The sequence below is a fragment of the Argopecten irradians genome, chromosome 15 (genome assembly GCF_041381155.1).
Source record: "Argopecten irradians isolate NY chromosome 15, Ai_NY, whole genome shotgun sequence".
NCBI lineage: Eukaryota > Metazoa > Mollusca > Bivalvia > Pectinida > Pectinidae > Argopecten > Argopecten irradians.
Genome location: NC_091148.1, coordinates 4,058,909 through 4,071,483, shown reverse-complemented (window position 1 = coordinate 4,071,483; position 12,575 = coordinate 4,058,909). Strand labels below are relative to the sequence as shown.

At 35.5% G+C, this 12,575-nt stretch overlaps 1 protein-coding gene across 1 annotated transcript; it reads left to right on the top strand.

Annotated features, from left to right (window-relative positions):
- Window positions 1–2,234: 2,234 nt before the first annotated feature.
- LOC138309233 (uncharacterized) lies at window positions 2,235–7,370 on the top strand. The gene is made up of 3 exons (XM_069250385.1): window positions 2,235–3,237; window positions 4,032–4,205; window positions 6,934–7,370. The coding sequence occupies exons 2-3, from the start codon at window positions 4,087–4,089 to the stop codon at window positions 7,115–7,117; spliced, it is 303 nt and encodes a 100-aa protein (XP_069106486.1). The 5' UTR covers window positions 2,235–3,237; window positions 4,032–4,086; the 3' UTR covers window positions 7,118–7,370.
- Window positions 7,371–12,575: the final 5,205 nt, after the last annotated feature.

The following is a 12,575-nucleotide window of genomic DNA, read 5'->3' as shown; positions in this document are numbered from 1 at the left end:
AAATATTTCGAATTCTCGTTGTATACCTGGAAACAAATGTAATCAAATTATGCATTATGTTTATTGTTTCGTATTAAATATGTTCAAGTTCACACTTCACGGAAAATAATAGCGTGTAAAATTAGATATCAACGGCCGACTTGTCCTATCAATATTTCAAGTTGAGTGAATCAATATGATTATCTGATAAGAGTTCTGAAATAATTGTTACACATGTATTAGTTTGAAACAATTGGGTTTTTTAATGATATCCTGCTGAACATCGAACCATGAGTAAAATGGGAGGTACAATGTATCATTATCATCGGCTCATCTCAATGTATTTTATACGGGAGGTGTCGAGATAACAAAACGACTAATTATCCACATGGTGATGGGAACTCATTGTTCCGCTTTGACAAAGTGCAGTTCACTAATTAATATGACACTACTCAAACAGTAGCACTTTCTTATATGTGCCATAACCAGAAGATCATTTTAACATGCTATTTTTTCTTCTATAATCTATTTAAAGGGACAATTAGGTCTTTGAGTACATTAAAACTTGCACATATATAGGAAACAAACCAGGTCTAAGGGACAATTAGGTCTTTGAGTACATTAAAAACTTGCACATATATCGGAAACAAACCAGGTCTAATGGAAATTAGATTAGTTAGTTTTACTGTGATATGCCAGAAAATTCAATCGCCATTACACATACATTTTATGTAGTCTTGTATGCCGAACCCTGACCCTTGTCTGTGAAGTAAAGAATTTTTTGTCTAGAACTTCTCAAATCGCTCTTACAGTTGTGTTAACATTATTAGATGCATTTTCTTGTCTAAAAATAATTCCATCAACTTCTCAGTGGTAATGTATTGCATTTGTTTAACGTGCGTCACTTGGACTCGGGTATGGGTACAGCGTACATATTGTACCTGCTTTATAGTGCTGACCAAAGATTTGGAGTTTCAATGGTATTAATCAAAATACTTAACAATGTTGTGGAATTTGTCACTTGTGGAATTTGTCACTATTTTTTGCCATGTGTTTCATAAGAAATATAGAACAATACATTTATGTCATCTTTTGCTTCATGGTTATGTAACGAATTAGCCTCACTAAATTGTCCCTTTAACAAAACATATCTGATGCCTTATAAACATAAGTTACAACTCAAAATGTGTGCACTGTAAAATTCTTGGGGTTTTTATATGTCGTATATATGTTTAGATAGAAACTTTCCTGCAGAAATCACTTAATAACACTGTAAAACTGTGAAATAGAATTGTAAACTACAACTTAGCTCCATGATCTGACCGTATGTACTCGTTTCACTGTGTCGTACTGCCAAAAATCATTTTCAGCTCTTATTCGTACTTGTAAAATTAAAACTTATCCATTGTTAGTATTGTGATTCTCAGAATGGTGCTAATTTGGTGAACAAAATATCAAAACCTCTTCTTAATTTGTTAGTAGGAATATTACGGCACGTATAACTTAAATATTTTCCTTATACCTTTCAAGTAGATACCTTAATTAACTATTTCATTAAATTTTTTAATAAGTTTGCATGTATTTATAAAGAGTACTCAGTTCTTAGTTCTCAGTTCCAGTCATATCTTTAAGCAGATACGAGTTTCTAAAATGAAATACCTCCTTACTACAATTTCATTTGCATTTAGTATCGAGACACAGCACAAAATATTGTTTTGTTTCAAAACAAGTTAGCTAAGCCTAAATATGTTTAGTCAGTGCTCTTCAAAACTGTTTCATGTTTGACAAAAATGATTCTAGGTCTAAAAATGCAGATCATATACGAGCATTTTCGCTGCTTCGTAATATCGAGATTTCGTGTGTGAAGTATTTTCACGGTCAAGATAAAGACCTCTTTGAATCTCCTTAAACTCTCCACTTTCAACACAGTAATACCCAAGTCTAAGCCAAACCTAACGCAGTTCAAGTCTATAACGACAAAATTAATTCTATCAGAATTTCAAATGTTAAAACTCTGTGTTATTTAGAGGTAGAATACCTGTAGTCATACACGTAATGTGGTTTTAAGGCAATGGAAATTTGCACCCTAAACATGTGTATCTGATAACGAAAATTCCATGATGTGCTTTGGGACACTTAAACACGGTGACAGAAAACAGATCATGATATTTACATTATTAATTCGTATATATAATGCCAAACCTATAAACAGTTGTTCAAAGTGTCATTCTACCCAGAAAAAAAAACCATCAATATGCATTAATCGTGCCTTCCTCCATCGCTTGGTTTGGTAGATTTTTATCATAGATATTGTAAAATTTATTCTTTAACCTCAGGCGGGTCAGTGAGTGTTACTTGTATGTTTTGTCTCGTCGATAAATAACTATAAATTCTTATGTTAAAGCGACAAAACTGTTAATCTTGGCACGGTTCTTATACGTCGAGGACATTTCAACATGCACGTGCGCGCTGTTTTTGTAATTACAATGACAATATGTGTCATTAATCAAGGTAAGCTAATGTTTTTGGATTTGTTTTATTTTTTAATCAATGTTTTGTTAATTTTATTTTATTTTTTGTTTCTCACTTTTTTATTTTTGTTTGTTTGTTTTGGTTAGGTTTTTTTTCAGCATTCTACCCATCGTCCTAATAAGCAATAGCCAGTTTCCTTCAATTAAACGTTGTCATTCATACATCCGATACACCTTATAAGAAGGTTATTTCCGCGCTGCTTTAAGAATTACAATTTCAGTTAAAACGGGAGAAGTAAATAAAACGGTTAGATAATTTCTCAATTTTGCTAAATAAGTATTAGTTACATGTTACTCATTCCTTATCATTCCATGGAGGGAGTGTTCCCGATTATTCAAATGTCTTACGTCGTCGGAAAAACATTACTCGGGAAATAGTCTGTTTTACAGTCAGATACATTATTAAGTCAATGAGGATATCTGACATATTTTAAGCGATACCATATATACATCCGTTTAAATATCAAAGTAGCTTTGACACACAGTTTATTGATGATAATTCACATTTAATGTTGTTTTCGGTTGTTTTATTATTATTATTTTTAATTTCTATTTCCTTTTCTTTTTTTTCTTTTTATTATCTTTTATTTTACTTTTTTTATTTTACAATTTTTTAAGTATGGCCGAAAGCTGTTGAAAGTAATACAAATACCCAGTTACTTCAGCGGATACTTAGCGCGCTGGACCTGGTGATCCAACAACAGGGAAATCAACATGTCCAAAGAGAGTATGTCTATAAGTAGCAACCACAGGACAATGTATGATTTGGGCCCTCTAATGCTCCCAAATCCATGCAATTTTCAAAACTATCTTTTTGTGATTAATTTGTTGTATTTTAAATGTTTAGTACATCTCTGATTCAACTATGACGACTGTTTTCTAATTTTGCAGCTGTAGTCTTGGTTAACCATAAAAAATCCGCATAAATGATGAAAATGTGGAACTTTTGGTCATTTTTTGCTACGTTATTGTCTATGAAACTATAAAGAGCATCTTTGAACAAATTTTATATTTACTGAAAATATGTATGCACTTCCAATACATCTTGAGGAGAAATATAAAGTTTGTTCAATGATGCGCTCTATGATTTCTAAAACAAAAAATGGCCAAAATTATCAAAATTTTCACATTTTCATAATTTATGCATATTTCGAGTATTTTCTATGGCAACTGGAGCTCCAAGATTAGAGAACTTTCTTTACAATTAAAATGTAAATGAGGGATGTACTAAACATGTCAAATCCAACAATTTAAATACTAAAGAACAGTTTGAAAGATTGACGAATTTGGGGCCAAAAAGGGCCCAAACCATACATGTTTAGTCTTTTGACCAAATGTTTTGTCAAGAACGCTTTGCTTTTAGACGCATATGTATCCATTTCATACGGCAAACATTTGACTCGTTAGTATTTAATGTTCCTGTTACAAGTAAAAATAGTTTTTACTCGTGTAAACAACTGTCCATAAGGTAATCGTAGTTCCATGACAAATCAGTACTGGTTCCATGGTCTCTTTTTTCAGACTTGAAGCAGATGACGATCTAGATAATCAACTGGAAAATGTCGCCAAGATTCTGATGCAAGGGAGAGACAAGAAGTTAGCCAATCGAATGTTGGTAGAGGAAAAAGGCGGGCAAACGTCACCGGAAGAGGATATTGGGACAGAAGACTCAGAGCTGACCGCGGAACACAAAGAGTAAGTATACGATATTTCAATATGATAACCGGTTTATCAAAGGACCTGTAACAGTTATCATTGATTCTTGCCCACAAGTTTTATGAAATTGAGTATTTAATTCGATACAGTTCTGGATAAAAAAAGGAAACATCTCTCCTTAGGAGAGCAACATTAAATCATACATTGCGCAGGCCCCTGGGGCCTTCTGCTTCTTTAAAATGTATCTTACAGGTTATCTGTCATATTATTGGGTTTTGTTAAATTGGTTCGTCCGATGATTGCCAACAACAGAATGCAATATAAAGCTTTAAATTACACATTGGAAAATATAGTATTATATTCCGTAGAAGTAGTGGCCAATTGCAAGTCTGTCCTCGTTCTGTAAGCTGTTTATGTGAATCAAAAATCATGTCGTCAAACATGGAACTTTCAGGTAATTTTTCATCATTCACATTGTATAAAGGAGTACAGTTTTCATAATGTATATAGCTACCGTATAGCATAAATTAGCGTTACTTTCGCGGGTCAAAATTTATGCGATCTGAACTAAAACGAGAAGATTAAATTTTAGCGGTTTTAAAATTTCGCAGATTAAAATTTTCCGATCATAACAATGTTTCACGAAATCGTGAGAATATCATACCCATACAAGAGGCCCAGAGGGCCTGTATCGCTCACCTGGTTTGTAATGCCAAGTAATGTTCTGAATAAAGGTTCATTGTTTCTTTTCTGAAGGAATTTTAATATTAACCTCTAAGTCCCCTATTGGGCCCACCCCTCCTGCCCTCATGGGGTCAGAGCCAAAGTTCTGTTCTCCTTCCCCCAAGGATGTTTATGGCCAAATTTGGTCACAATCCAAGCAACACTCAAGGACAAGTAGCGATTTATAGGATTTACCTCTATTTCCCCTATTGGAACCCACCCGTCCTGCCCCCGGGGGGCCAGAGCCAAAATTGATACAAGTTCTGTTCCCCTTCCCCCAAGGATGTTTGTGGCCAAATTTGGTTACATTCCATGCAGAACTCTATGACTAGTAATGATTTAAAGGATTTACCTCTATTTCCTCTATTGGGCCCCACCTCTTCTGCCCCAAGGGTGTCAGAGCAAAAATTTATACAAGTTCTGTTTCCCTTCCCCCAAAGATGTTTGTGGCCAAATTTGGTTACAATACGTGCAGAACTCTATGACTAGTAGCGATTTAAAGGATTTACCTCTATTTCCCCTATTGGGCCCCGCCCCTCCTGCCCCCGGGGGATCAGAGCCAAAATTTATACATGTTCTGTTCCCCTTCCCCCAAGGATGTTTGTGGCCAAATTTGGTTACAATCCATGCAGAACTCTAGGGCAAGTAGCGATTAATAGAATTTACCTCTATTTCCCCTATTGGGCCTCCCCCCCTCCTGCCCCCTGAGGGTCAGTGCCAAAATTTATACAAACTCAGTTCTTATTCTCCCAAGGATATTTCTGGCCAAATTTGGTTACATTCCATGCAGAACTCTATGACTAGTATCGATTTAAAAGATTTACCTCTATTTCCCCTATTGGGCCCCACCCCTCTTATCCCCAGGGGGCCAGAGCCAAAATTTATACAAGTTCTGTTCCCCTTCCCCCAAGGATGTTTGTTGCCAAATTTGGTTACAATCCATGCAGAACTCTAGGACAAGTAGCGATTTATAGAATTTACCTCTATTTCCCCTATTGGGGCCCCCCCTCCTGTCCCCGGAGGGTCAGAGCCAAAATTTATACAAGTTCTGTTCTCCTAACCCCAAGGATATTTATGGCCAAATTTGGTTACAATCCATGCAGAACTCTAGGACAAGTACCGATTTATAGGATTTACCTATAATTCCCCTATTGGGCCCCGCCCCTCCTGCCCCTCTGGGAGGTCTGAGCCAAAATGTATGCAAGTTCTGTTCCCCTTCACCCAAGGATGTTTGTGGCCAAATTTGGTTACAATCCATGCAGAACTCTATGACTAGTAGCGATTTAAAGGATTTACATCTATTTCCCCTATTGGGTCCCGCCCCTCCTGCCCCTGGGGGATCAGAGCCAAAATTTATACAAGTTCTGTTCCCCTTCCCCCAAGGATGTTTGTGGCTAATTTTGGTTACAATCCATGCAGAACTCTAGGACAAGTAGCGATTTAAAGAATTTACCTCTATTTCCCCTATTGGGCCCCGCCCCTCCTGCCCCCGGGGGGTCAGAGCCAAAATTTATACAAGTTCTGTTCCCCTTCCCCCAAGGATGTTTGTGGCTAATTTTGGTTACATTCCATGCAGAACTCTAGGACAAGTAGCGATTTAAAGGATTTACCTCTATTTCCCCTATTGGGCCCCGCCCCTCCTGCCCCCGGGGGGTCAGAGCCAAAATTTATACAAGTTCTGATCACCCTCCCCCAAGGATGTTTATTGCCAAATCTGGTTACATTCCATGCAGAACTCTAGGACAAGTAGCGATTTAAGAATTTACCTCTATTTCCCCTATTGGGCCCCGCCCCTCCTGCCCCCGGGGAGTCAGAGCCAAAATTTATACAAGTTCTGTTCCTCCTCCCCCAAGGATGCTTGTGGTCAAATTTGGTTACATTCCATGCAGAACTCTATGTCTAGTAGCGATTTAAAGGAAATGTTGACGGACGGACGGACGACGGACGCCGCGCCATGACATAAGCTCACCGGCCCTACGGGCCAGATGAGCTAAAAATTAACCAGCTATACAATATTTCATTAATACGGTATTTTCCTTTACAGAATGGTAAAGAAACTGATAGTGTCACTGGTGAAGAAGACCAAGCACTGTGGACCTCTCGGGGAGGACGAGATCTGTGCCGACAGCCATGATTGTTGCTGTGGCTTCACGTGCTGGAAATGGCGATGTCGAGACATGCAGCAGTCTAAACCGAACTGGTGGGAACTCCTGCACAATCATACGTAATTTACTTGGAAATGTTCACTGCTAAATCGAGTTTGCAGATTATAGATTATAGAATTGTAGACGGTATTGGCCACTGCTTCTACGGAATATATACTGTATTTTGTGGGTATGATATTTTCACGATTATGAATTACAGACACAAGCCAATCTCTCCCAGGGTTCATTGGCCGCAATGAATTCTGGGAAAGATGGATGAAGCATGTGTATCTTCTTGTATCTACTAGTTTTTATTATCATTACTATTTCTCATTTATTTTACGGAGAAAATCAATATTATTTATATTATCATTTATTTTTTATATTTTATGGTCATTCGGTATATGTCATTTTTAGTACTAATATAAGGTTTTATTACTTTTTCGAAACGACTTATGGATTTTAGATTAAATTATGACGATTTTCTTCAGATACTTGGCTTACATTTTCTTTCGCAGAAAATATGTAAAACTGTTCACACATATAATGTATATAATATGTACATAAATATGAATCATGCATGTGTATCTATGAAACACTGTACAAGTTTTGGTAATAAATGTTCAGAAAGGACGCATCATTTGAATGGTTAAAAGCTTGTAGATGAACTTATCTATTCCTTCGTTCATTGGGTATTAATAATAAATATATCTAGATTAATGCTGAAGATTTGGTTTGCTTAATGTTATGATGTTGAACGTCTTATTAACAGCAAATATATCGAATATTCCGGGTGTTTAAGGACGGTATCCCCTTATTTTCTGTCACAGATGTTAACATATTTACTTACCGGAACCCCTCTGGGAAAAGATTTCTGTATCATTATAGTATTCCCGCAATAATACCCGGTGATTTTAGGATGTAGTTTGGTTCAGCCAGACCGAGGCGTTGAGGCGGAGATTCGATCCACCAATCAACAAAACTGTTAGAAAAGACACGTGTTTTTTATGGGCGCAACCATCTTTTCTGATGATATCGTAACAGACGTTCAGATGAATTTCACGATATCGCATTGATGTAGAAACAATTAATACTGTAAACGTGGATATTTTCGCGAGTGTTTTGATTTCGCGATAAGCACGAGTAAACATCTCACTATGTCAATTATTTGGTGATTTCACTATGTGATAGTCCAGGGGTAGATATAACGTCAGTGACAGTAACCCCTGGTGTATCGAAGATGTGGCCTGGCGTACTTTTCCCTGTTTGGTGTCTCTGCTAATACTCTTCAGTGAGATAGCACTATAAAATGGACAAGATGTATATTACTATAAGGTTATGGAACGCCATAGCTGTCTCGTATGGTTCAAATACACTATATGAATGTGTGTTTTCAATATGTTATATGGTTTTACCATTACATAATTTGATCTTAACAATGTATGGTATCATTTTATCAATATTTGATTTGATTTGACCAATATATCATTTGCTTCTATCGTTATTTTATTATCATTTCGTTTTTATGTAATCGATTCATATAATGATAAAAGAAAATAATACCAAGACAAATGAAAATAAAATAATGGTAGAAATCAAATATTAATAAAATGATACCATACAATGCTAAGATCACATCATACAATGATAAAACCATAAAAACATAAAAAAATATCATTAATTAAAACACAACCTCATATAGTATATTTGAACCATACGAGACAGCTATGGCGTTCCATACAAGATGGCATTACAGAATGTAGTTTCATGGTAAGGGAGACAGATCATGATTTTTTCATACAGACGCTTGAGTTATGACAGTGCCCCAAGCTCTTCAAGCATTTGAATGACCTCGATTTGATTAATACCCCCTTTTCTGAAGTTTGAATTTATGAATAAATTATTTTATTAGTTTTAAAAATAACAACACAAATAATCCTATTAATCTTAAATTGCTATTTTATGGTAAATATATATTGATTAAATATTGTTAATTATTTTAAAACTAAAACTATTGACATCTAGGCTATATTGTAACAGAAACTTCTGCAGTGAATGTATAAAAAGTATATATAATAGGGGAGATAACTATATTGTGAATCCCGTCTTTTTCAATGAAAAATGAAGGGTTTTTGGTGCTAAAAATGCTCTATCTTGACAAATTGTGGTTCAATTTTTTTGAAAATTGACTGATTATAAGCAACTTTGTCACTTTTTAGTCTGTTATTTTTCTATAAAAATTGAACATCACAATTTTGATTTATTTTCATTTTGGTGAGAATGTTTTAGATAATTTACTTGCGTCTTTTTTACCTAATTTCCTCCAAAAATGATCACTAGAAATTAATTATGACGAGAAGTAAAGCATTTAAAAAAAAAAAAAGATTGATATATATCACGTCAATTAAACAATATATATATCGTAGAACATTTTGTTAATTATTTTCATTAACGGGGCGGATTTAGTACAGACTAATGCTGTTTTTTCATGTGCAGATTCTACTCAAAAATGGCAAATTTGAATATTTATTTTGAAAAAATAGATGGTTCAATTTCTTCGAAACTTTGACAGAAGATGCATAACAACATATTTACTTCATAAATCAAATATGAAAAATATTGAACGACAGGAAAATTTTGGGGAATGTGAGACTACCACCTTAAACGTTAAAAATAGCCAACCTGCCTCTCATAATTACACGCATTACTGTAAACTTACTGATTTCAGCGCAATCAAATTTTGGCGAAAATGTGAGAAAAAATTTAAATTATGAATTATTGGCGTGGATATCAACTAGTGCAATTCAGTGGTCCAATGCTGGAAATACTCTTTTACACAATTTAGCGCTGAACGTAAATTAGCGCTTAAAATAAAACTACCACCAAAATAAGACTACCGCTAAATTAAGTATGTTTATAGTATATATTCACAAGACATCCCCGATGCAATAAATTCGTAAAAGTTATCTCCGCGAATTAACATCTACATCATTGGTATTTGATAGAAATCAATGTTAATATTTGCGAATTTGTTTTGAAATGAAATTCGCAAAAAATAAAAATGGCTAAAATAGTATCTCAGTGTGACAATTATATGTAGAGAGATACTGAGAAAGACATTGACATGCCGTTTCGCTAGATTTATCAGCCAGTGTTTGCAGTGAAGCGGGAGTCATCTACACGTTTAAAATCAAGACGTTCAATTATTTATCTCTGTTGCAGAATTGTGTTAAGCATGTCTTATACAACACTGGATTTTATTGAGACATCAATACTGTGTCCTCATCGAACCATTAGATGCCATGAAAGGTACCTGGCCTATTTTTTTTTTTTTTTTGAGAAATATTTGGTGTTTCATTTTGTAATGTAGAGCTATCCTTTGTGTGATCCCAGCCAAAGCCCCACTATCATCAAAGGAACCAGACAATATCATATAATTATAAACTAAATAATATCCCAAGGAAACAATGATTATTTACCAATTATGGACCTTTGCTAAAGTCCATGTGGTGTTATAACACCATAGTAGAATAAAATAATGACAGAGAGCGTATTTATTGTTAAAGCTTAAGGTATCGTTTACACAAAGTTGACTATTATAACCTACTACAGTGGAATAGTTTGTGATGATAGTTGATACAAATTTTGATTAACTCCCTGTGTTGCATGGGGAAAAGTTTTGGTCAAAATTACTTTTTTTGATAACAAAAAATCTCAAAATCCTCACTACTTGGTACAAAACTGCTTGCAGTGCTACATATAGATCATCCTCGATACTCCAGGGGTTCCGATCACTTACGATCACTACACCCCTGGACTATCTCATAGTAAAATTGAAGGCAGCTCAGGGAAATAAATCTGAACCAATCACAGGCCTTCAGGAATTTTCTTTGGAGATTACAGAGTGAGCGACGCCCAACTTCAAAGCCACATACAGTCAACCACAGTGTACCGTTATACGGCTCTTTTGATGCACATCGAAGGACTAAATTACCTGGTCTGTTGCCTCCTTTTTTACTATGAGGTAGTCCTGGAGTATCGAGGATGACTATATATGTTATGAAAATTTAGCAAATGTTTCAATATGTTTACTATAAAGTACCTTTCCAAACGTTCATGTAAATCGTGATGTATACTCTCTTAGTGAGGTAATTTTGTATTTGTATCATGAATATATCACAAGATTTGAATAGGTAGTAAGGGTTTACCTGGAGCTGTGGAATAGTTAAACAATACCCAGTGTAATAGTGGAGAGAACCAGAGACATTCAATGTCATATTTTAAGAATGAGAATAGCCTCAAACTATGAAATAGTCAAGATAATGCTTACTGACCTCGAACAATTCATTACTTGGTTATTTCACATTTTTCGATGTTTCTCTTATCCTTACAACTAAGTTTGTATCACTTTCGTTATACTTAGATATTCAATAATTCAGATATTTGTGAAATATTAAAAAAATGTTTGAGCTTGATGCCAGGGTCACAGTGATTATACAGTGCTATTCATGATGCATGTTTTGTTGAAAAATGTACTGAAAAAGCTTCAAGCTTTCTACTTTCACTAACAAGGAAACATTGTAATACCATTCGTAAAACCTAGCATAAAGCGAGTTATTAAAAAAAGAAGAATTAAAAGAAATGGAACTCTCGTCCCCGGGTGGGCTGGAACTACCAACCTTTCGGTTAACAGCCGAACGCGCAAACCGTTGTACCACGGAGAGGATGTCTGGCTAATGTCGGCGTACTGATAAACGTTACTACATGTATACTTGCATTCATCCCCAATACTCCATGGGTTCTAATCACATACGATCTTTACACCCCTGAACTATCTTAAAATTAAGGCAGCTCAATGGAACAAATCTGAACCAATGACAAGCCTGCAAAATATTTCTTTGAAGACTCGGAGAGGACGACACCCAACTTAAAAGCCACACAGTCAACGACAGTGTACACCGTTATGTGGCTCTTTTGACGTACATCGCATGATTAAATTACCTGTTTCGTTCTGTTGCCTCCAGTTTTACTATGGTTGACTGTGTGTGGCTTTGAAGTTGGGCGTCGCTCTCTCTGTAGTCTTCAAAGAAACTTCTTGAAGGCCTGTGATTGGTCAGATTTATTCCCTTGAGCTGCTTTCAATTTTACTATGAGATAGTCCAGGGGTGTAGAGATCGTAAGTAATCGGAACACCTGGAGTATCGAGGATGACTTGCATTATGTAAAGCTGTTGCATATTGCAATACAATGTCAAATTCCAAAAACATAATGAGAGCTGTATAATTGTCCACAATAACAAATAGTTGGCATGTTTTAAGTAAAAATTCTACACATTCTGTTTGTTGTTGTTTGAGTTGTTTTGGTGAGGAGGTGTATTTTGTTCTTTTTTGGGAGGGGGAGTCACCGAATGAAAGTTCGTATCAGATCATTAACTTAGTCTTTACATCCCATCAGTATTAACAAATACTATGTAACAATACATCGTACATACATGCGCATGTACATGCATATGTGTGAATTAGATTTTAGCTATTGTACCTTT

What these genes read in the sequence shown, in the direction of transcription:
- LOC138309233 (XM_069250385.1), top strand. Translation starts at nt 4,087, where the DNA reads ATGCAAGGGAGAGACAAGAAGTTAGCCAATCGAATGTTGGTAGAGGAA. An exon ending in CTGACCGCGGAACACAAAGA is followed by an intron (nt 4,206 to 6,933) that starts GTAAGTATACGA and finishes TTTCCTTTACAG; the next exon opens with AATGGTAAAGAAACTGATAG.